Source organism: Microcaecilia unicolor, chromosome 12 (assembly GCF_901765095.1).
Source record: "Microcaecilia unicolor chromosome 12, aMicUni1.1, whole genome shotgun sequence".
Taxonomy (NCBI): Eukaryota; Metazoa; Chordata; class Amphibia; order Gymnophiona; family Siphonopidae; genus Microcaecilia; species Microcaecilia unicolor.
The window spans coordinates 104,696,138-104,719,119 of NC_044042.1; the positions used below are offsets into that span (position 1 = coordinate 104,696,138).

The 22,982-nt window shown below is 48.4% G+C and overlaps 1 protein-coding gene across 2 annotated transcripts in view; it reads right to left on the minus strand.

Moving 5' to 3' along the window:
- PLEKHM1 (pleckstrin homology and RUN domain containing M1) overlaps nt 1-22,982 on the minus strand; it is a 238,048-nt gene that overhangs the window by 13,737 nt on the left and 201,329 nt on the right. For both annotated transcript variants that reach the window (XM_030220671.1, XM_030220672.1), the window contains exon 10: nt 9,968-10,031. In XM_030220671.1, coding sequence (XP_030076531.1) covers nt 9,968-10,031 — 64 coding nt within the window. The remainder of the gene's footprint in view (nt 1-9,967; nt 10,032-22,982) is intronic.

The window sequence follows — 22,982 nt, forward strand, 5'->3', positions numbered from 1 at the left end:
CGTCTGTATCATATCACCCCCCTGTTTCTCCAGGGTATACATGTTCAGGTCAGCAAGTCTCTCCTCATACGTCTTGTAACGCAAATCCTATACCATTCTCGTAGCTTTTCTTTGCACCGCTTCAATTCTTTTTACATCCTTAGCAAGATACGGCCTCCAAAACTGAACACAATACTCCAGGTGGGGCCGCACCAATGACTTATACAAGGGCATCAACACTTCCTTTCTTCTGCTGGTCATATCTCTCTCTATACAGCCTAGCAACCTTCTGCTACGGCTACCGCCTTGTCGCACTGTTTTGTCGCCTTCAGATCCTCAGATACTATCACCCCGATATCCCTCTCCCCATCCGTACATAAGACTCTCACCACCTAAAACATACGTCTCTCGTGGATTTCTACTCCGTAAGTGCATCACTTTGCATTTCTTCGCATTGAATTTTAATTGCCAAATCTTAGACCATTCTTCTAGCTTCCGCAGATCCTTTTTCATGTTTTCCACTCCCTCCCGGGTGTCCACTCTTTTACAAATCTTAGTATCGTCCGCAAAAAGGCAAACTTTACCTTCTAACCCTTCGGCAATGTCACTCACAAATATACTGAACAGAATCGGCCACGCTCGGTATTTTTTATAACAAAGCAGTACAGACAGAAAGGAGCCAAAGGAACTCTCCTGCCTCGAACAAGAAACAATCAGCAGAATAAAAATGCATCTCACGGAAACAACAGAAACAAGCTTCGTGATCCTGGAGCAAGCAGATGAAAGGGAAAATTAGGTTCTCACCTTGGTAATTTTCTTTCCTTTAGTCACAGCAGATGAATCCATTAACTGATGGGTTGTATCCGCTTACCAGAAGGTGGAGATGGAGAACAATGAAAAACCATAGTGTCCTCTTGGACGGCTAGCTCCATCTGCCTTCAGTATTTGAAACTTCCAAAGCAGAGTGAATCCTCAAAGTAGAATAACATGAACTTTCCTCACAGCGAACGAACGCCCAAGAACAGGAGCAATAACTATACAAAGGAGGAACGATCTCAACCTCCTGTAATAGAACAGTATATAGAAATCCTGAAAACTGTTTTGCTCCCGATGAGGGAACATATCTGCATGAAAGAACTGAACAAAAAACAGAGTTAGACAGGGAGGGATCATGGATTCATTTGCTGTGACTAAAGGAAAAAAAATTACCAAGGTAAGATCCTAAATTTTCCCTTCCTTGTCATCAGCAGAAGATGAATCCATTAACTGATGGGATGTACAAAAGCACTCCCTAAATAGGGCGGGAACAGGCAACTCCGCGAGCAAGCACCTGCGCTCCAAAATGTGCGTCCCGCTGCGCTGCAACATCCAGCCTGAAATGCCAGACACAAGAGAGCTTAGAAGCCCAAGTAGTCGCACTACAGATCTCTTGAAGAGAGAGTGCCCCCGTTTCAGCCCACGAGGAGGAAATCGCTCTCTTGGAGTGTGCCTTGAGCGCGTCAGGCGGAGACCGCCCTGACAGCAGATCTGCAGAAAAAATGACTTCCTTGAGCCAACGGGCTATAGTGGCCTAGACGCTAAATCAGAAGTCCTGAAGGCATTTGACATCTTCAGATATTGCACCAGAGCCCTGCGGACATCCAAAAGATGGAACTGCCCAAAAGATTCCGGAAACTCCTCTCTAGAAAAGGAGGGCAGATAAATGGGCTGGTTCAGGAGAAACGCTGAAACCACCTTAGGCAGGAAAGAAGGCACAGGACTGAGAATTGCAGAAAGGGGTCTCGACAGGACAGTGCCTGGAGCTCAGACACACATCTCGCCGAGGTCATGGCCACCAAAAACACTGTCTTTAGAGTCACATCCTTCTCCAAAGCTCGCTTCAGCGGCTCGAAGGGCGAACACTGGAGAGCCTTCAACACCAGCCCCAGGTTCCAAGCTGGACACGGCAGCTGCACTGGCGGGTGGAGCCGGAGTGCCCCTCTAAGAAATCGGGCAATGTCCTGATGAGCGGCCAGGGAAAAGCCAGAGACCTTCCCTCAAAAGCATGCCAATGCTGCCACTTGCACTCGCAGGGAATTGTAGGCCAAGCCTTTTTGTAATCCATCCTGCAAAAAGTCCAGTATCGGCGAGACTGTAGCCCACGTGGGTGTGATCGCCTTTGAAACACACCACGCCTCAAACTGGAGCCAGATCCGAGCATAAGCAACGGAGGTGGATCGCTTGTGGGCCTGCAAGAGAGTGGAGATGACTTTGTTAGAATAGCCCTTGTCTCTCAATTGCGCCCTCTCAAGAGCCATGCTGTAAGACCAAATCGGAAGGGATCCTCCATGGTCACCGGTCCCTGAATCAACAAGTTCGGCACCAGAGGCAAAGGAAGAGGGGCTTCCACCAGCATCCACTGGAGGTCCGCATACCACGGACGCCTGGGCCAATCCGGGGCAATGAGAATCACCACTCCTCGATGTAGCCGAATTCGCAGGAGGACTCACCCAATCAAGGGCCAAGGAGGGAACACATACTGGAAGCCTGAGGGCCAGGGTTGAGCCAGAGCATCCAACCCCGCCGAGCGAGGATCTCTCCGTCAGCTGAAAAAGCACGGGACTTTGGCATTTGCGCTTGATGCCATTAGATCCACTACGGGCGTTCCCCATTTGGCACAGAGCTGAAGAAACACTTCCGTCTGCCAATTCCCACTCCACTAGGTCGATTTGATGTCTGCTTAGAAAATCGGCTTGCACGTTGCTCTGACCTGCTATATGCGCTGCAGAAAGAAGCTGCAGGTGTAGCTCGGCCCAGTGGCAAATCTGAGCGGCCTCTGCAGCAGGTGCTCTGCACTGAGTGCCGCCCTGGCGATTTATGTAGGCCACTGCTATCGTGTTGTCCGACAAAACTCTGACCGCCAGCCCCTCCAGAGTCTTGTGAAAGGCCAGAAGAGCCTGGAATATCGCTCAGTTCCAAGCGATTGATGGGCCACCTCGTTTCAGCGGGTGTCCACAGACCCTGGGCATAGCTTCCCTGGCAATGTGCACCCCAGCCGACCAGGCTGGCATCGGTTATCACCAGGCACCAAGAGGGAAGCGCCAGCGGCATTCCTCGCCGCAGCATGCTGTTGGAGAGCCACCACTCCATACTGAGCCGGGACACAGGGAGCCACATTAGACTGCGTTGATAATCCTGGGACATTGGAGACTATTGTTGAAGCAGGGCAATCTGCAGTGGTCTCAAGAGCACTCTCGCCCAAGGCACTACCTCCAAAGTGGCCGTCATCGACCCCAGCAGCTGGACAAAGTTCCAAGCTCGCGGGCAAGGCATCCACAGGAGCGGACAGACCTGATTCTGAAGCTTGCACCGCCTTTGGTCGGGTAGAAAGACAAACCCCGAGGCCCTATCAAACCGGACCCCCAAATATTCGAGAGACTGAGAGAGAGTCAGGTGACTTTTGGATATATTGACGACCCAGCCTAGAGACTGCAGTACTGAGACCACTCTGGCTGTCACCAGACGACTTTCGTCTGCCGAATCCGCTCTGATGAGCCAGTCGTCGAGGTACGGGTGAACCCTGATATCCTCTCGCCTGAGAAAGGCAGCTACTACCACCATTACCTTGGAAAAGGTGGGGGGAGCTGTGGTGAGGCCAAAAGGCAAGGCCCGAAACTGGAAATGTTTTCCCAACACCGCAAACCGGAGAAACCGTTGATGCGGGGGCCAAATAGGAATGTGCAAATAAGCTTCTTTTAGGTCCAGAGGCGTGAGAAATTCTCCTGGCTATACCACCGCAATGACGGAGCACAGGGTTTCCATGCAAAAATGCCGCACTCTTAGTGCCTCGTTGACTGACCTTAAGTCGAGGATCGGTCGGAAAGACCCGCCTTTTCGAGGCACCACAAAGTAAATGGAGTAGCGACCACAGCCGCGTTCAGTGGGAGGCACAGGGATCACCACTCCAAGGTGCAACAAGACTTGTAAGGTCTCCTCTACCGCTGCCCGTTTGACGGCAGTACCGCATTGGGACTCCAAAAACATCTCTCACCGGGCCGCTGAATTCCAATCGGTAACCTTCTCTGATCAGGTCCAAGACCCATTGATCTGAGGTAATTTTGGTCCATTCCTCGAGAAAGAGGGAAAGACGTCCTCCTACTGCAGGAATCGAGGAATGGACCGGCACCCCGTCATTGAGGGGGCCGCCCCTGAACTCCAGGCCTTGATCCGGCTGCTGCGGAACGCTTGTCTGAGCGAAAGGAGTTCCTCTGCTGAAAACGGGCACGTTGAGAAAACCTAGCAGAGCGATACCTGCGAGCTTCACGGAAGTGAGGTCTGGGAGAGGAGGGCCACACAGAACCCCTTGGAAGAAGGCCTCGGCCTATCCTCGGGTAACCACTGGGGCTTAGGGTCCCCTAGGTCTTTAACAATTTTCTCCAGCTCCTCTCCAAATAACAGGAGGCCCCGAAAGGGTAACCTCACCAGTCTGTGCTTAGGGGCCATGTCAGCCGCCCAATGCCATAGCCATAGAAGGTGGCGGGCACCCACCGCCACAGACATCTCTTTAGTCGAAGCTCTGACCAGATCATAATGGGCATCAGCCAAAAATGACAGGGCCGACTCCATCCGCGGTGCAACCTCAGCGAGGGACTCCGCTCCAATCCGCGGGCTGCTCCACTGCCTGTTGTAACCAGGAGAGGCAGGCCCGGGCAGCATAGGAACTGCAAACAGACGCCCTTAAGGCGAGGCCCGATATTTCAAAGGACCGTTTCAGAGCGGATTCAAGCCGCCGGTCCTGCAAGTCTTTCAGGGCAACCCCTCCCTCTACGGGAAGGGTGATCTTTTTAGTAACCGCCGTGACCAAAGCGTCCACTTTAGGCATCCCCTAAGGGGCCAAGTGCTCCTCACTCAGAGGGTAAAGCTGACCCATAGCCCTGGCCACTTTCAAAGGCCCATCGGGTTCAGACATAAGTAATGCCACACTGGGAAAAGACCAAGGGTCCATCGAGCCCAGCATCCTGTCCACGACAGCGGCCAATCCAGGCCAAGGGCACCTGGCGAGCTTCCCAAACGTACAAACATTCTATACATGTTATTCCTGGAATTGTGGATTTTTCCCAAGTCCATTTACTAGTGGTTTATGGACTTGTTCTTTAGGAAACCGTCTAACCCCTTTTTAAACTCTGCTAAGCTAACCGCCTTCACCACGTTCTCCAGCAACGAATTCCAGAGTTTAATTATTCGTTGGGTGAAGAAAAATTTTCTCCGATTTGTTTTAAATTTACTACACTGTAGTTTCATCGCATGCCCCCTAGTCCTAGTATTTTTGGAAAGCGTGAACAGATGCTTCACATCCACCTGTTCCACTCCACTCATTATTTTATATACCTCTATCATGTCTCCCCTCAGCCGTCTCTTCTCCAAGCTGAAAAGCCCTAGCCTCCTTAGTCTTTCTTAATAGGGAAGTCGTCCCATCCCCACTATTATTTTAGTCGCCCTTCGCTGCACCTTTTCCAATTCTACTATATCTTTCTTGAGATGCGGCGCTGAAATAAGCTCTTGGATGGAGTCATGCACAGGAAAGGCTCGAGCAGGCTTTTTAGTACTCACCACCCTAGGGTCACCAGAGGAGGCATCGCCCTTGGCAGGATCATCAATAGAGAGGACCTGCAAGGCATCAGAAATGAGCGCTGGCAGCTCATCGCAGTGGAAAATCCGAACCGCATTGGGATCATCCAGATCTGGTGGCAAACCGGCACCTTCCTCTGGCTCATCAGACCATGAGGCCCTGCCAGAACCCTCAGAATCCCCACAGCCTGACCACGGGGGGGGGGGGGGGGGGGGGGGAAAGGAGTGCGCCACTGTCCGACGGGGAATTTACCTGTCTATGTTTAGAGTCCTTCCAACGCTCAGGGGAAGTAGCCAGCCCCGGCTCATCAACACCCGGGGGGAAACCAAGTAGCAGCGCAGTGTCAGACACCTGCGGCAGAGCTCTTTTCAGCATGAAGGCTTTATGCATTAACAGCACAAACTCAGGGGAGAAAATCTCACCCTGACCCTCCACCTCCGAATTAGGAGTAACGGGAATAGGAGCTCCTCTGGTAGCTTCTAACCAAGGCGTCCCCCTGCACTCAACTTCCTCCGCAACAGCGAGGGTCGAGACATGCGGCGCTTCCAAAATGGCGCCCGCTGCCAGCTCCATTGAGCGGGAAGAATCATCGCTCGCCATGCTCGTACTAACTCTAGCATCTAAAGAGCACGTCTTACAGAGCCCCGCTGCTGATCTGCATTTACCACAACGGGAGCAGCGTTTAACTCCCTCAGCAGCCATCGCCCAACCGGACGGAATTATTTAAGTAAAATAGTGGCTTCACGCCAAAACCTACCCCGTTTGGAACGGCATCCGCTGGACCTCCCCGGAGGAGTTGGGCACCACTCTCACCTCAAAAGACCGAGTCAAATGAGCTCCAGCCAAGCTGCACGTTGAAAATAGCCTCAGAATGATTACGCAGAATCAATGCTTACTCATTTTTTTTTTAATGCTGTGAGGAAAGTTGGAGGCAGGCAGCAACAGAGGTACTTCGGTAGACAGGGGGATGGGTAAGGCAGGGAAAGGGCGAACCTATATGCTTTCAAAGTAAGCACCACCAGCCACAACACCCCAGCTTCAACTGGCAATGCACAGGAGCCACCCCAGGCAGAATTTTTCCAGGAGCTGATCAAGCTACGTCCACACCTGCTGGGAGATAGAGAAATACTGAAGGCAGATGGAGCCAGCTGTGCAAGAGGGCACTATGGTTTTTCAGCGTTCTCTATCTCCACCTGCTGGTAGGCGGATACAAAGACAAACGGGGTTCACACTCTCCACAGGAACGGAACACAACAGTAAAGGGGTGGAAAGGACCCAAAATCAAATGATCAGTCAGCCACACAAGGATAAGATGCTCCGAAAGAACCCTTTATTCAGACCCAAGCCCCTTTACTGTTGTGTTAAGCGGATACAACCCATCAGTTAATGGATTCATCTGCTGCTGATGACAAGGAACATGTGACTGTCAAGGATATTTGATTAGTTGAGGCTGTAAGGAGATCATATAGAAAGTCAGCCAAATGAGCCAACCCCAACTGCAATGATGGCAAAGACAGGATCAGGGGCCTCAGCCAAAGATGTTTTCTGGACCCAGCTCAAGCAACCACATGATGCATAGGAGCCACACACTGTGGCCTGCAAATACAGAGCTGTCACCTTGAGGGCCAGTTTAAAGGAGGACTCCAACTTAACATCCTGAACATCCTTAATAGCAGCCCCCCCCCCTTTCACAGGCAGCAAATCCAGCTTGGGGAGCTGCAAGGAGACCAATTGCTCAGATTGATGACGGTACAGCTGAGCCATGGCTCTGGCCACCCTCAAAGCCTGCATGCAGGTTGTCCCACTGCACGGAAATCAGCACCCGCATGGCTGCATGATTGTGAAAGGATCTGGGCAGCTTTTTGGTGCCAAACATCATAGGATATGAGGAAGCATCTGAACCAAGAGGCTCAGGGGAAGAAATATTTAACACTTCTAAGGCCTTACTGATCTTTACGGAATAGCCTAGCCGCCTTCGGATCACCTCCCTCTTTAGGAGGCAGTTCCACCTTCCGCCAAAAGATCAGGCACCGAGTGACCCAAGACTTCAGAGAAAGGAACATCTGAATCACGGTCAGAGGGCAAAGAAAGTTCCCAAACATCCCTGTGGATGTCCATCCTGGCCATTTGGCTGCTGCTCAGACAAAAGCCCCGTGGGGGCAGAGGAGAGCTGTCTGAAGGGAGCAGCTGCTTCAGCAAAAACATCTGGTGCATAAGAACGAACTCTGAGGAAAAAAAGCACTCTGATCTCAGAACAGCCACCGGAGGAGGAGTTGCAACCTGCGATGGACCCGGCAACATTCCGGCGGAGCAGGAGTATGCAGGTGGGTCAAAAATGGTGGCTACCGACTCACACACCTTCCGAGGTACCTCAGAGCCCACCAAATTCTCAGCTGACTGGCCCTCCAGTGCAGTGGGAACCGCCTGAAAGAGTTGGTCGACGACTTGGCAAACGCAGAAACGCAATACCTCCCACTAGCTCCCACACCGGGATCAGTGCTTCACAGATTTTGCTAGTGCAGCCATGCAGAAAATAAAGGTAACAAACACAGCTGGCCCAGAAGACTTGTTGGTAAAGGCACTATAGATACACAATGGTGCTAGAGGAAAACGCTCCCAAAGGCTGCCAGAAGCAGCACTGCTTGGTTCCTTAAGGGGCCAGAAGCAATTTTTTTTTCTTTTTAAAAGGCAGGAGAAAACCCTTGAAATAAACTTAGAACAGAAGGGAGTGGCGGGGGACCGGGAACCACCAGGTGTACCCCCAAAGCCCAAGAGACACTGCTCAACCCTCGAGCTCTACTAATCCTGTGGGAACAGTCCAGGAGCCAGCACCAGAGAGCTGCACAGGGGTGTCTATCCACCCGCTGAGATAGACAGAATACCAAGAGTTAGGCTGCTATACAGGGGATTATAGGCAGAGCTCTGGCGTTCTACCTTCACCTGCTGGTAGATGGATATAACGCACACATCTCTGGATTGATCTGCGAATGACAGGGAATTATGTCTTACCTGATAATTTCCTTCTTTTTAGTTGGTTGCACTATTCTGAACATGTGGGTGTTATGGAGGGGATAACACGCACATGTTCAGAACGATGCAGCCTTGGAACGGTGACTAATTACAGAGTGTTAGGACTTTCAAAAATAAACTTCATCCCCTGCATGAGTGTGCTGCTATAAAAACCCAAATCCCTCCCCCTGCCCCCGGCATTCATGCAGAATCTGTGCCATGCGTGTATACATCCATACAGCACTAATGATTTGCAGGGAAAGTTACTAAGAGGTGTGAAGAAAACATCACATGTTATTTGCCAAGTTGTGCCAATTGGCAAAAACATGCAATACATGTTAACTAAACAGATGCAAAGCAGCTCACTAACATGAAAAATGAATGACATAACTTGCATTTAATCTTGCATGCTGCATTATTCATGGAAAGTCAACACACCTCTGAAGTAACGCTATCTTTCCTCCCTGAGAACACCAGGCTGCTAAAGCATAGTCTGATGATCTCAGGGAGCCTCTTAAAGGGGTCAGTGCTTGAACAAAAAAACCAAAAACCTGCTTTTCCACCCTCCAAATCCCCTTTCACCACTTCTCTCCAACATCCTCCATCTTCCTGGTCGGCACCTGCTTCATCCCTGGGTGTTCCTGCCCCACTGGCTCCCAGTATAAAAATGGCAGTTTCAGCCTCTTGTGGTGGTCTCATGTACTACCAAGAGGATGCTGAAGCTACTATTTTAACGCCAAAAATTGCTCTAGCAGTAGTGCCCAAGGTGGAGAGGTGATTGGGGTTGCTGAGAAGTGTTGAAAGTCTCTTGAGCAGGGACTGTCCTTCCCCATGTTTAAACTTGTACAGTGCTGCGTAACCCTGGCAGCGCTATAGAAATGCTAAGTAGTAGTAGTAGACTGGGGGTTGGGAGGGGAGTAAAAAATTATTTTTTTTTACACACCAGCCCTTGAAAAGATAGCAGACCCGACTTGGGGTCTGCTGTGACCAGGAAAGGAAAATTTGAATTTACTGTTTGAATCACTAACTTGCTTTACTCAGGTTAGTGACTTGCACAGTCAAATTTCCTGCAGTAAAACAACACAGGTTACTGCAGCTTATTAATTGGGATTTATTAACCACCTTTATGAAGAGATCCACCCAAGGCTGTGTACAGTAGGTACAGTTTAACATCAAACTTACATTTGTGTTAACAGCATAACAAAAGTAAAATGAACAAGCAAAGACATGGACAGAAAGAGGCAAACTTGAAAGCAGCAAATTGAACTATTCCTCTCAGCATGCTATTATAGTGGATGGCTACATTCAGACAGGGTGTGACCGTGACTTTAAAATTCCCAGCATACAGATTATTAGGGCTTGTTTCAATACCTGTCTGAGATCCATTACACTGTAAGCATCAGGTGACTCCATGAGATAGCTCCTCTGATCCATCCTGAAAAAGAAAAAAAAAAAAAAAAAGCACAAAATTCACATATTGCCAGGACCCTGAAGCTAGACCTCTACCTTCAAAGTGGCTTGAAGCAACAATCTATCAAATTAGGATTCCTACCTTCAGGACAATGGAGCACAGCCATGGAGTCCAAAGTGTGTATTTATTATTTATTTAGATTTTGCTCACACCTTTTTCAGTAGTAGCTCAAGGTGAGTTACATTCAGGTACACTGGATATTTCTCTGTCCCAGGAGAGTAGTATGGCAGTAATTGCACATAAGGTGCATTTCCAAGTCTCTGATCCATTTACCGCAGGTCTGCTGCCTATCATCTAGGTCTTGTGTCCTACTGGAACAATTCAACAATGAATGTAGATTGTCAGAACGAACAGCAACTAAGTAATATGAAATGTTAGAAGTCCTAGCAGAAAACACAGGCAACTCGACATCTGGGTCTGTCTGGCATACTGAAAGTACACTAATAACTAGAAGTTCAAGAGGAAACACAGGCATTCACCTAAATCAAGTCTGTCTCACAAGCTCTTTACTTATTTATTGACTACCGACAGCAACACAGTAAATGATGGCAGATGAAGACCCGCATGGTCCATCCAGTCTACTACTACTTAACATTTCTAAAGTGCTAATAGGGTTACGCAGCGCTGTACAATTTAACATGGAAGGACAGTCCCTGCTCGAAGAGCTTACAATCTAAAAGACAAATGTACAGTTAATCTGATAGGTCAGACAGATTGGGGCAACCTATATGTTCGAAAGGTTAGGTTCCGAATGCAGCATTGAAGAGGTGAGCTTTAAGCAAGGATTTGAAGATGGGTAGGGAGGGGGCTTGGCGTAGGGATTCAGGAAGACTGTTCCAGGCATAGGGTGAGGCAAGGCAAAATGAGCGGAGCCTGGAGTTGGCAATGGTGGAGAAGGGTACTGAGAGGAGGGATTTGTCATGTGAGCGGAGGTTACGGGCAGGAACATAGGGGGAGATGAGTGTAGAGATGTAGTGAGGAGCAGCAGAGTGAGTGCATTTGTAAGTAAGGAGGAGAAGCTTGAACTGAATGCGGTATCTGATTGGAAGCCAGTGAAGTGACCTGAGGAGAGGGGTGATATGAGTATATCGGTTCTGGCGGAATATGAGACGTGCGGCAGAGTTCTGAATGGATTGAAGGGGGGATAGATGGCTGAGTGGTGGCCACAGCCCATGCTTAAACACTGGTTGTCAAGTCACCACCATGCTAACCCTATAGGCAGCCAAACATGATGGCGTCAAGGTTATAAACACTTATCATCCCCAAGTATTGTTAATAGCATTCAACTTACCAGTTAAGATGTCTTCCTTTCCGCTCCCCCGCTGCACAGAAATCTCACTTGCAGCACATCTGACATCCTAAGTCAGGGTCAGGCAGCCTCAGACCTCAACGGATGCAACACAGTCAGGTTTTCAGGATTTCCACCACGAATATGCGCGAGAATTATCTGCATACAATAGAGGCAGTGCATGCAAATGGACCTTGTGCGTATTTGTTGTGGAAATCCTGAAAACCCAATTGGGTTGCGACCCTTGAGGACTGAGGTTGCCCACCCCCGACTTAGAATGTCAGATGGGCAATCAATAATTAAATAAATAAGTAAAGCGCCTGTGAGACAGACCTGACTCACACGAATACCTGTGTTTCCTCTTCAATTTCTAATTATTAGTATACTTTGTTTGCCAGACAGACCCAGATGCCAAGTTGCCTGTGTTTTCTGCTAGAACTTCTAACTTTTCAGATTACCTAGCTGCTATACATTCTGACAGTTTACACTCATTGTTGAATTGTTCCAGTGGGACACAGGGCCTAGATGACAGAACATGGGTGGGAAACCTGGTGCCTAAAAACCAACACAAGATAAACATTCATGTACTTCTCATGTTGACAGGTTGGTGGTGGCAAGGTACTGTTATTTCTTTGAAGGTGTAAATAGACATCTGGATAAAGGTGAGCCGGTTGATGTAGTGTACCTAGATTTTTAAAAAGCTTTTGACAAAGTTCATTATGAGAGATTCCTGAGAAAATTAAAGTCTCATGAGGTAGGAGGCAAGGTTCTGGTGTGTATTAGGAATTGGTTACTGGAGAGAAAACAGAGGGTAGGGTTAAATGATCATTTCTCTCAATGGAGGAGGGTGAACAGTGGAGTGCCACAGGGATCTGTACTGAGACCCATACTATTTAACACATTTATAAATGATATGGAAATTGGAATGACGAGTGAGGTGATCAAATTTGCAGATGATACAAAACTATTCAAGGTTGTTAAAACACGTGCAGACTGTGAAATATTGCAGGAAGACCTTAGGAAATTGGAAGACTGGGCTTCCAAATAGCAGATGAAATTTAATATGGACAAATGTGCACATTGGGAAGAATAATCCAAATCATAGTTACCTGATGCTAGAGTGCACCTTAGGAGGAGCCAGCACTCCAGAAAAAGATATAGGTGACATTGTTGACAATATGCTGAAATCTTCTGCCCAGTATGTGGCGGCAGCCAAAAAAGCAAACAGGATGCTAGGAATTATTAGGAAAGGAATACAAAACTAGACTAAGAATATTATAATGCCTTTGAATTGCTCCATGTTGCAACCTCACCTTGAGTATTGTGTTCAATTCTGGTCGCCGTATCTCAAAAAAGATATAGCAGAATTAGAAAAGGTTCAAAGAAGAGTGACCAAAAGGATAAACAGGATGGAATTCCTCCCATATAAGAAAAGGATAAAGAGATTAGGGCTCTTCAGCTTGGAAAAGAGATGGCTGAGCGGGGATATGATTGAGATCTATAAAATCCTGAGTGGTGTAGAATGGGTAAAAGTGAATCAATTGTTCACTCTTTCAACAAGTAGAAAGTCTAGGGCACACTCAATGAAATTACAAGGAAATACTTTTAAATTTACTTCAATCCTTTGAAGGAGTAAACAAACATGTGGACAAAGGGGAGCCGGTTGATATTGTGTATCTGGATTTCAAAAGGCATTTGACAAGGTGCCTCATGAAAGGCTACAGAGGAAATTGGAGGGTCATGGGATAGGAGGTAAGCTCGTTTAGACTACTGCAATCTGCTTTTTGCTGGCCTCCCACTTAGTCACCTCTCCCCTCTCCAGTCGGTTCAAAACTCTGCTGCTCGTCTCATCTTCTGCCAGGGTCGCTTTACTCATACTACCCCTCTCCTCAAGACTCTTCACTGGCTCCCTATCCGTTTTCGCATCCTGTTCAAACTTCTTCTACTAACCTATAAATGTACTCACTCTGCTGCTCCCCAGTATCTCTCCACACTCGTCCTTCCCTACACCCCTTCCCGTGCACTCCACTCCATGGATAAATCCTTCTTATCTGTTCCCTTCTCCACTACTGCCAACTCCAGACTTCGCGCCTTCTGTCTCGCTGCACCCTACGCCTGGAATAAACTTCCTGAGCTCCTACGTCTTGCCCCATCCTTGGCCACCTTTAAATCTAGACTGAAAGCCCACCTCTTTAACTTTGCTTTTGACTCGTAACCATTCGCCTCCACCTACCCTCCTCTCTTCCTTCCCGTTCACATTAATTGATTTGATTTGCTTACTTTATTTATTTTTTGTCTATTAGATTGTAAGCTCTTTGAGCAGGGACTGTCTTTCTTCTATGTTTGTGCAGCGCTGCGTATGCCTTGTAGCGCTATAGAAATGTTAAATAGTAGTAGTAGTAGTAATGTCCTATTGTGGATTAAAAACTGGTTGAAGGATAGGAAACAGAGAGTGGGGTTAAATGGTCAGTATTCACAATGGAGAAGGGTAGTTAGTGGGGTTCCTCAGGGGTCAGTGCTAGGACTGCTGCTTTTTAATATATTTATAAATGATTTAGAGATGGGAGTAACTAGCGAGAGATAATTAAATTTGCTGATGAAACAAAGTTATTCAAAGTCGTTAATTCGCGAGAGGATTGTGAAAAATTACAGAAGGACCTTACGAGACTGGGAGACAGGGCGGCTAAATGGCAGATGACGTTTAATGTGAGCAAGTGTAAGGTGATGCATATGGGAAAAAAGAATCCGAATTATAGCTACGCCATGCAAGGTTCCACGTTAGGAGTTACGGACCAAGAAAGGGATCTGGGTGTCATCGTTGATAATACACTGAAACCTTCTGCTCAGTGTGCTGCTGTGGCTAGGAAAGCGAATAGAATGTTGGGTATTATTAGGAAAGGTATGGAAAACAGGTGTGAGGATGTTATAATGCCGTTGTATCGCTCCGTGGTGCGACCGCACCTTGAGTATTGTGTCCAATTCTGGTCACCGCATCTCAAGAAAGATTTAGTGGAATTGGAAAAGGTGCAGCGAAGGGTGACGAAAATGATAGCGGGGATGGGACGACTTCCCAGGGCTTTTCAGCTTGGAGAAGAGACGGCTGAGGGGAGACATGATAAGAGGTATATAAAATAATGAGTGGAGTGGAACAGGTGGATGTGAAGCTTCTGTTCACGCTTTCCAAAAATACTAGGACTAGGGGGCATGCGATGAAACTACAGTGTAGTACATTTAAAACTCCAGGCTCCGCTCATTCTGCCTCGCCTCACCCTATGCTTGGAACAACCTTCCTGAGCCCTTACGCCAAGCCCCCTCCCTGCCCGTCTTCAAGTCTTTGCTTAAAGCCCACCTCTTCAATGCTGCGTTCGGCACCTAACCCTTACCGTTCAGTGAATCCAGACTGCCCCAATTTGACTGCCCCTATCGGACCGACCGTTCACTTGTCTATTAGATTGTAAGCTCTTTGAGCAGGGACTGTCTCTCTTTGTTAAATTGTACAGCGCTGCGTAACCCTAGTAGCGCTCTAGAAATGTTAAGTAGTAGTAGTAGTAAATAGGAGAAAATGTTTCTTCACACAACACGTAATTAAACTCTGGAATTCGTTGCCGAAGAACGTGGTGAAGGCGGTTAGTTTAAAAAGGGTTTGGACGGTTTCCTAAAGGACAAGTCCACAGACAGCTACTAAATGGACTTGGGAAAAATCCACAATTTCGGGAATAACATGTATAGAATGTTTGTACGTTTGGGAAGCTGCCAGGTGCCCTTGACCTGGATTGGCCGCTGTCGGGGACAGGATGCAGGGCTTGATGGGCCTTTGGTCTTTTCCCAGTATGGCATTACTTATGTAACAAATAAGAGGAAATATTTTTTCACTCTAAGAATAGTTAAGCTCTGGAACTCACTACCAGAGGATGTGGTACAAGCAGTTAGCCTATCTGGGTTTAAAAAAAGGTTTGGAGAAGTTCCTGGAGGAAAAGTCCATAGTCTGTTATTGAGATGGCCATGGAGGAAGCCATGGAATGTTGCTACTAACTGGGTTTCTGCCAGGTACTTGTGACCTGGATTGGCCATTGTTGGGAACAGGATACTGGGTAGATGGATTTAATGTTTTGACCCAGTATGGCTATTCTTATGTTCTGGAAAGCTCATGGGGGTCCTAGGAGGTATCAGCCACAACAAGATAGTATTTAGACTACCACAAGCTCTGAGGTTACACATGGGAAAGAAGGGATTCTGAAGGTGAACTAAATAATGGATTTGGCATGCTTAGCTATCCAAGAAGGTGAAATACAAAGGAGTAAGAGGGCAAAACCAGCCTACAAGTGCTCAGGCTCTATGGTTGACAGTTGGGATTTATCCTTGACCATATGGACAAGAAACCCTGGGCAGAATTAATTGGTGTAGTTGATGGCAGAATTATGCCATCAATTACTCTGTTACAATGCTGATAACAAGCATTTCAGTCAGCTAATGTGGATCCTCTGTGGGTGATCTGCTTAATGAGTTTCAAAAGCTATCATGAAGAGGCACAGCAATATTTTTCCTTCTTTTCTTGTAGTGTCTCTCTGCTGCTCTCCTCTCCAGCCTTCACATCATTTTGAATTCACACCTGAAAATGGATTGTTGTATGTCTGTGGCTGGCTGGAGTGTAGGTTACGTTAGGTTATTTTTATTCAATATATCGCCCTTCATTGGCGAGGAGACCAAAGCAGTTTACAATATAAAATCAAAAGAACAATGAAAAGAACTACAATTACTTCAACATTTTTTATTGACGATAAATCACAAAAACAAATGCTATCAAATGTCTAATGGTACAATGTGATAAAACTCAAAAACAGATCTGCTGCTGCATGCAGCGCTTCCACATGGAGGTGAGAGGCACTGTCAGGTCAGTGCAAGGGGCCCGAATCGGAGGGGGGTGGGAGCGGCAGCAGGGATGGGGGGAGGGTGGAGGTTAATGTGTGCGATGTTCGTTTCCAGGCTCCAGTGGCAGCGTCCGACAGTCCGACTCAGTTTCCCTGTTCCGCCCTCTGACGTCACCATGTCTTGACGCGAGGGCGGGACAGAGAGGGAAGTCTCTACTGCGCATTTGCAGGTGAGTCGGTCACTTGTGATTTATATGTTTGATAACGCTGTCCCTTAGACAAAAGCGGTCTATACTATGTTAAGCCCATCAAAAAGTCCATATTATCGGACAAATCCAAAGTGCATGAGAAAGGGTGGTCTTCATTAGTTCACAGGCCTCACAATGCAAAGAAGGAGCATATCCAGCATGAAACGCCTATCTCGGATAGAAATAATCTCTCACCATATGAAACATACATTCTCTATATTGAGCATTATAAAAAATCCGAGGCACCAAACGTAACAGTTAAAATCACTTCCTCCCCCACACAATAACCTAATTCCTCTTTCCACCTGGCTGCTATAATACCATGAACTTTCCAGGGCATCAATAACGCAAATGATTTAACAAAATAAGCCACCGACATACGAGTTACCTGAGGTGAAGTAAAAAAAGATTGCAACCTAGTTCCTACTGCCAGTGTACATCCATTGCGTAAAAGATGTGACACAATGAGTAACCTGCAAGTACGCATAATAATTTCCAGGATGAAAAGGAAGTGAGTCTACAACACTCTGATAAGATTTAAGGGTTCCATTCCCATTCAACAAATGCACAACACACAAATATCCCTGCTGACCCCAAATCGAAAAGAACTACAATTAAAGATAGGCCAAATCACAATCACACAACAGAAGGGTAAAAAGCTAGTAAAAACTACAGTTTATATTATTAAGCATTATTATAAAATTTAATCGTGATTAATGATTAACTGCCCCCCCCCCCCAATCTGCATGCATGTATGTATGTATGTATGTATGCACGGTCAGTCCAGCATCTCTCCCTCTCCTCCCAGACCACCGGTGGCTCTCTCCCCCCTCCCCTCCCAGTTTACCCCCTTTTTTTCAGTAAATCTTCTCCCTGCAGCACCAGCAGTATTGAAATGCTACCTCAGCCTGCACCTTTTTCCTCTAAGCCATCCTGCCCCCTTCTGATGCACCTTCCTGTTTTCAGAAGGGATGGGACAGGTCAGACTGGGGGGGGGGGGGGGGGGTTAAGTAAATCAGGAAAGGAAGGGGAGGGCAGAGACGCCCACCAGCGATCCGGAAGGGAGAGACACCAGACCGACAGTGTGGACAGGTGGGGGAGGGAATCGAGAGACAACTGCAGGAGAGGAGGGAAGGCACAGCAAGGCACATGAAAGAGAGAGAGAATGGGTGAAAGAACAGGGGGGCACATGAGTGAGAGAGAATGGGTGAAGACACGAGGGGGGCACATGAGTGAGAGAGAATGGGTGAAGACACGAGGGGGGCACATGAGTGAGAGAGAATGGGTGAAGACACGAGGGGGGCACATGAGTGAGAGAGAATGGGTGAAGACACGAGGGGGGCACATGAGTGAGAGAGAATGGGTGAAGACACGAGGGGGGCACATGAGTGAGAGAGAATGGGAGAAGACACGAGGGGGGCACATGAGTGAGAGAGAATGGGTGAAGACACGAGGGGGGCACATGAGAGAGAGAGAATGGGTGAAGACACGAGGGGGGCACATGAGAGAGAGAGAATGGGTGAAGACACGAGGGGGGCACATGAGAGAGAGAGAGAATGGGTGAAGACACGAGGGGGGCACATGAGAGAGAGAGAGAGAGCATGGGTAAAGTAACAGGGGGGCACATGAAAAGAGACAGACAGAGAGCGCATGGGTGAAGGCACAGGGGGGCACATGAAAGAGCGCGCATGGGTGAAGGCACAGGGGGGCACATGAGAGAGAGAGAGCATGGGTAAAGTAACAGAGGGGCACATGAAAGAGAGAGAGAGAGCATGGGTAAAGTAACGGGGGGGGGGGGGGGCACATGAAAGAGAGAGAGAGAGAATGGGTAAAGGCACAGGGAGCACATGAGAAAGAATGGGTGAAGGCACGGGGGGGGGGGGGGGCATGAGAGAGAGAATGGGTTAAGGCACAGGGGGCACGAGAGAGAGAATGAATGGGTGACGGCACGGGGGGCACTAGAGAGAGAAAGAGAATGGGTTAAGGCACGGGGAGCACGAGAAAGAGAATGGGTTAAGGCACAAGGGGCACATGAGAGAATGGGTGAAGGCACAGGAGTGGCACATGAGAGGGTTTAAAAAGGTTCGGATGGCTTCCTAAAAGAAAAGTCCATAGACCATTATTAAAATGGACAGGGAAAATCCACTGCTTATTTCTAGGATAAGCAGCATAAAATGTATTGTACTTTTTTGGGATCTTGTCAGGTACTTGCAACCTGGATTGGCACTGTTGGAAACATAATGCTGGGCTTCATGGACCTTTGGTCTGTCCTAGTATGGCAATACTTATGAGAGAGAGAGAGAGAGAGAGAGAGAGAAAGAGAGGGAGAATGGGTGAATGCACAGGGGGCATATGAGAGAGAATGAGTGAAGGCACAAGGGCACATATGAGAGAGGGAGAGAATGGGCTCAGGCCCCCTCCAAAGCTGCAGTAGCTGAATCCCTGCCAGCCAAAGAAATCCGCTGCCAGACACAGCCCCTTCCTCCTTCTACTGCATCAGGAGCGAGGAAGTCAGCCGGATGCCTCCAGCCACCAATGCTTGCACTTCCCAAGCATGCTCAGTTCGTGTATGAACTGAGCATGCTTGGTGAGTGCACCCTGCTGACTTCCTCGCTCCTGAGGCAGCGCAAGAAGGAAGGGGGCCACTTTGGCAGTGAATTTCTCCTACTGGTGGGGCTTCGGCATCCCCATCAGCAAAGGTATGATCTCTAATGTGGGGGTGGGGAGGAAGAAGAAATGCATGCCCCCCTCCAATGGACTGCTGGCTATGTCCCACCATTAATCGCGATTCAAAATTTGAATTGAACTATAATATCTTAAAGCTATTATTTAAAATAAAAACAACAAAAAACCTTTCGCAATCAAAATACTACTACAGGTCCATAACTTTGGGAGTTTCAAAAACTCAGGCTCCCTATCTAGTCAAGCTCAAATGTCTTTAGATAACTGATTCGAAAGCCACGGACACAGATAGAAAAAAGCAGATTGGCTAGTAATACCAAAGCACGTTAAAGCCGAAGAGGGCAATACCAACCGGAATTCCTGAAGGGAACATAATGTTTGTGTAGGTTTATACGGGATAACCAGAGAGAATATATAGCTAGGAATTTGATAGTGTAAAGCTCTAAAAGTCAGTAGTATAAACTTCAACTGATAATGAAAAAATATTGGTAACCAATGAAGACGTGTCAAAAGAGGACTTGCACGGTAAAACGACAAGCAAGACAGGGAAAGTGGACTGCTGTGTTCTGCAAACATTTCAGTGTATGATGAGGAATACCAGCATAAACTGTATTTCAATAATCCAACTTTGAGAGTAGAAGTGTATGTAACAACATGTGCATCAAAAGAAAAATTCCGGCGGACTGCTCGTAACTGTCGATTTTCTATTTGGGGAACTCTTTGCCTCAAGAGATTAGAGCTTTAAAAAGCCTTAAAGACAGTTTTGTTTCAGCGAGCATTTAATACCATTATTTGATAGATATCATTTTGAATGCTGAAGCAATCTTTTTTAATGTGCAAATGAGATCATATATGTATTATGTGGTACAGTATGTGAAGTATAATGATGGATGTATTTTGTACTCCGCCCTGAATAGTAGATGGCGTGGACTAGAAAGCGAATGCTACATACCTGTAGAAGGTATTCTCCGAGGACAGCAGGCTGATTGTTCTCACTGATGGGTGACGTCCACGGCAGCCCCTCCAATCGGAATCTTCACTAGCAAAGTCCTTTGCTAGCCCTCGCGCGCCCGCGCGCACCGCGCATGCGCGGCCGTCTTCCCGCCCGAAACCGGCTCGAGCCGGCCAGTCCAGTATGTAGCAAGACAAAACTCTGAAGGGAAGACACAACTCCAAAGGGGAGGCGGGCGGGTTTGTGAGAACAATCAGCCTGCTGTCCTCGGAGAATACCTTCTACAGGTATGTAGCATTCGCTTTCTCCGAGGACAAGCAGGCTGCTTGTTCTCACTGATGGGGTATCCCTAGCCCCCAGGCTCACTCAAAACAACAACCAAGGTCAATTGGGCCTCGCAACGGCGAGGACATAACTGAGATTGACCTAAAAAATTTACCAACTAACTGAGAGTGCAGCCTGGAACAGAACAAACAGGGCCCTCGGGGGGTGGAGTTGGATCCTAAAGCCCAAACAGGTTCTGAAGAACTGACTGCCCGAACCGACTGTCGCGTCGGGTATCCTGCTGCAGGCAGTAATGGGATGTGAATGTGTGGACAGAAGCCCACGTCGCAGCTTTGCAAATTTCTTCAATGGAGGCTGACTTCAAGTGGGCTACCGACGCAGCCATGGCTCTAACATTATGAGCCGTGACATGACCCTCAAGAGCCAGCCCCGCCTGGGCGTAAGTGAAGGAAATGCAATCTGCTAGCCAATTGGATATGGTGCGTTTCCCTACAGCCACTCCCCTCCTATTGGGGTCAAAAGAAACAAACAATTGGGCGGACTGTCTGTGGGGCTGTGTCCGCTCCAAGTAGAAGGCCAATGCTCTCTTGCAGTCCAAAGTGTGCAGCTGACGTTCAGCAGGGCAGGAATGAGGACGGGGAAAGAATGTTGGCAAGACAATTGACTGGTTCAGATGGAACTCCGACACGACCTTTGGCAGAAACTTAGGGTGAGTACGGAGGACTACTCTGTTGTGATGAAATTTGGTGTAAGGGGCCTGGGCTACCAGGGCCTGAAGCTCACTGACTCTACGAGCTGAAGTAACTGCCACCAAGAAAATGACCTTCCAGGTCAAGTACTTCAGATGGCAGGAATTCAGTGGCTCAAAAGGAGGTTTCATCAGCTGGGTGAGAACGACATTGAGATCCCATGACACTGTAGGAGGCTTGACCGGGGGCTTTGACAAAAGCAAACCTCTCATAAAGCGAACAACTAAAGGCTGTCCTGAGATCGGCTTACCTTCCACATGGTAATGGTATGCACTGATTGCACTAAGGTGAACTCTTACAGAGTTGGTCTTGAGACCAGACTCAGACAAGTGCAGAAGGTATTCAAGCAGGGTCTGTGTAGGACAAGAGCGAGGATCTAGGGCCTTGCTGTCACACCAGACGGCAAACCTCCTCCAATGAAAGAAGTAACTTCTCTTAGTGGAGTCTTTCCTGGAAGCAAGCAAGATGCGGGAGACACCCTCTGGCAGACCCAAAGAGGCAAAGTCTACGCCCTCAACATCCAGGCCGTGAGAGCCAGGGACCGGAGGTTGGGATGCAGAAGAGCCCCTTCGTCCTGCGTGATGAGGGTCGGAAAACACTCCAATCTCCACGGTTCTTCGGAGGATAACTCCAGAAGAAGAGGGAACCAGATCTGACGCGGCCAAAAAGGAGCAATCAGGATCATGGTGCCTCGGTCTTGCTTGAGTTTCAACAAAGTCCTCCCCACCAGAGGAATGGGAGGATAAGCATACAGCAGGCCCTCCCCCCAATCGAGGAGGAAGGCATCCGATGCCAGTCTGCCGGTGGCCTGAAGTCTGGAACAGAACTGAGGGACTTTGTGGTTTGCTCGAGATGCGAAGAGATCCACCAAGGGGGTGCCCCACGCTTGGAAGATCTGGCGCACCACTCGGGAGTTGAGCGACCACTCGTGAGGTTGCATAATCCTGCTCAACCTGTCGGCCAGACTGTTGTTTACGCCTGCCAGATATGTGGCTTGGAGCACCATGCCGTTCCGGCGAGCCCAGGTCCACATGCTGACGGCTTCCTGACACAGGGGGCGAGATCCGGTGCCCCCCTGCTTGTTTACATAATACATGGCAACCTGGTTGTCTGTCTGAATTTGAATAATTTGGTGGGACAGCCGATCTCTGAAAGCCTTCAGAGCGTTCCAGATCGCTCGTAACTCCAGAAGATTGATCTGTAGATCGCGTTCCTGGAGGGACCAGCTTCCTTGAGTGTGGAGCCCATCGACATGAGCTCCCCATCCCAGGAGAGACGCATCCGTGGTCAGCACTTTTTGTGGCTGAGGGATTTGGAAGGGACGTCCCAGAGTCAAATTGGGCCAAATCGTCCACCAATACAGGGATTCGAGAAAACTCGTGGACAGGTGGATCACGTCCTCTAGACCCCCAGCGGCCTGATACCACTGGGAGGCTAGGGTCCATTGAGCAGATCTCATGTGAAGGCGGGCCATGGGAGTCACATGAACTGTGGAGGCCATGTGGCCCAGCAATCTCAACATCTGCCGAGCTGTGATCTGCTGGGACGCTCGCACCCGGGAGACGAGGGACAACAAGTTGTTGGCTCTCGTCTCTGGAAGATAGGCGCGAGCCGTCCGAGAATCCAGCAGAGCTCCTATGAATTCGAGGTTCTGCACTGGAAGAAGATGGGACTTTGGGTAATTTATCACAAACCCCAGTAGCTCCAGAAGGCGAATAGTCATCTGCATGGACTGCAGGGCTCCTGCCTCGGACGTGCTCTTTACCAGCCAATCGTCGAGATATGGGAACACGTGTACTCCCAGCCTGCGAAGTGCCGCTGCTACCACAGCTAGGCACTTTGT